The sequence below is a fragment of the Etheostoma cragini genome, chromosome 5 (assembly GCF_013103735.1).
Source record: "Etheostoma cragini isolate CJK2018 chromosome 5, CSU_Ecrag_1.0, whole genome shotgun sequence".
Lineage (NCBI taxonomy): Eukaryota > Metazoa > Chordata > Actinopteri > Perciformes > Percidae > Etheostoma > Etheostoma cragini.
Window position 1 is genome coordinate 29692810 of NC_048411.1, and position 1691 is coordinate 29694500.

Sequence of the window (1691 nt, forward strand, 5' to 3'; positions counted from 1 at the left end):
TGGACTCAAACCTTTTTGGACTCGGTCTTGTCTTGGACTCAAACCTTTTTGGACTCGGTCTTGTCTTGGACTCAAACCCTTTTGGACTCGGTCTTGACTTGGACCCGAACCTGTTGTTGTATTTATGGTCATGTATTAAACCTTCAGACAGAGCCGGAGGTGTGGTGCAATCACAGGATGTTCAATGTCCCCACAGGTCCAACACTAAACAGTCTCCCTGCCAACGGCCCCCCATGTGGAGGTGGCCTGGTTGTGGTTGCCACGGTGAGCTCACCTGGATGTGCAGGTTGTTGTTCTTGGCGATTTCTCCCAGCTGTCCCAGCAGCGCTCCTGTGCAGGACGGAGCAAAGCGAGGCGTCACCACCGGCCTCACCAGAGGGTACTACCCAAACAACAGCAGAGGGTCTCAACATCTGGAGGGAAAACCGCTGCCTTGTTGTGTTCATTTATTCATCGAATCTTACCTTCTTGTTCAAGAGCTCTGCGATGAACCTGAGAGGAACAAAAACAATCGTGACTCATTCGCCGTGGCCACATTTGAAACATTGAAAATATGAAATTTAGATTTTGGTTTTCCCAAGATGGCGCCTGCCTGTAAACGTGATCGGTAACGTCTTCACAAACTATCTTTTTAATAAACACATGGTACACATCATACAGTATAAAAAGTACAAAAGGAGATTCAAACATACAAAATTATTCCATATTCGGCTATAGGATACACAGGCTATTGCACCAATGTCGTCTTATCTATGACAGCTTTCCAGAGAACTTTTACTAAGTACATTTACTCCAGTACTGTACTTAACTACAACTGTTGAGGTACTTGTACTTTACTTGGGTGTTTTCTTTTCACGCCACTTTCCACTTCTACACCTATACATCTCAGAGAGAAATATTCTACTTTTTACTCCACTACATTCATCTGATAGCTTTAGTTACAGGTTTAATCTAAAATGAAGATTTCTGCACTCAAAACACATGTAGTTTATAAAATCTTATGTTATATAATATATATATATATAAACTAGCCGAATATATAACGGCTATAAGTCCTGTTGAAATTATAAAACCAGCTCTGTCTGTACAAAGTTGTCAATGCTTGGGTTCACATGCCGGGACCCTCGTTATGCTGCAGAGTGAGTCTGGTGCTATTACATGTACATAGCGATTTCTTTTTACTTCGGCGTGCCCCAACTACTACAATCTTAAACTAATTAGGGGTTTGCGATAACACTGGTCCCCTTTGATTAGCATGACAACATATCCCAGAGAAGAGTCAACTCGGGACCCCCTAGGTCCTTTAAGCCCAATTCAGACCACAGAGTCATGACGAGACAAAACGTTTTAGAGCGTTGTAGGGAAAAGTTTTCAGTTTATTTATCAGATATATCCCTACATATTATATATATATATATACATACATATATATACACACTACCGGTCAAAAGTTTGGGGTCACTCACAAATGTCCATTGGACTCCATTATAGACAGAATCCCAGCTGAGATCAGTTGCCTTGTTTGTTTTAACCAGGGCAGCAGGCTCCAGATTACATTATGTGCTTACATAATTGCAAAAGGGTTGTTTAATGTTTTCTTAGTTAGATTTTTTAAATAATATCAGATTAGTAAACAAAATGTGCCTTTGGAACATTGGATGAATGGTTGCTAATAATGGGAAATGTAGATA

At 40.8% G+C, this 1691-nt stretch overlaps 1 protein-coding gene across 1 annotated transcript in view; it reads left to right on the top strand.

Annotated features, from left to right (window-relative positions):
- LOC117944275 (guanine deaminase-like) overlaps positions 1-1691 on the top strand; it is a 15972-nt gene that overhangs the window by 7517 nt on the left and 6764 nt on the right. Inside the window, 1 exon segment of the mRNA XM_034870935.1 lies at positions 270-289. Within this exon segment, the coding sequence (XP_034726826.1) occupies positions 270-289 (20 nt within the window).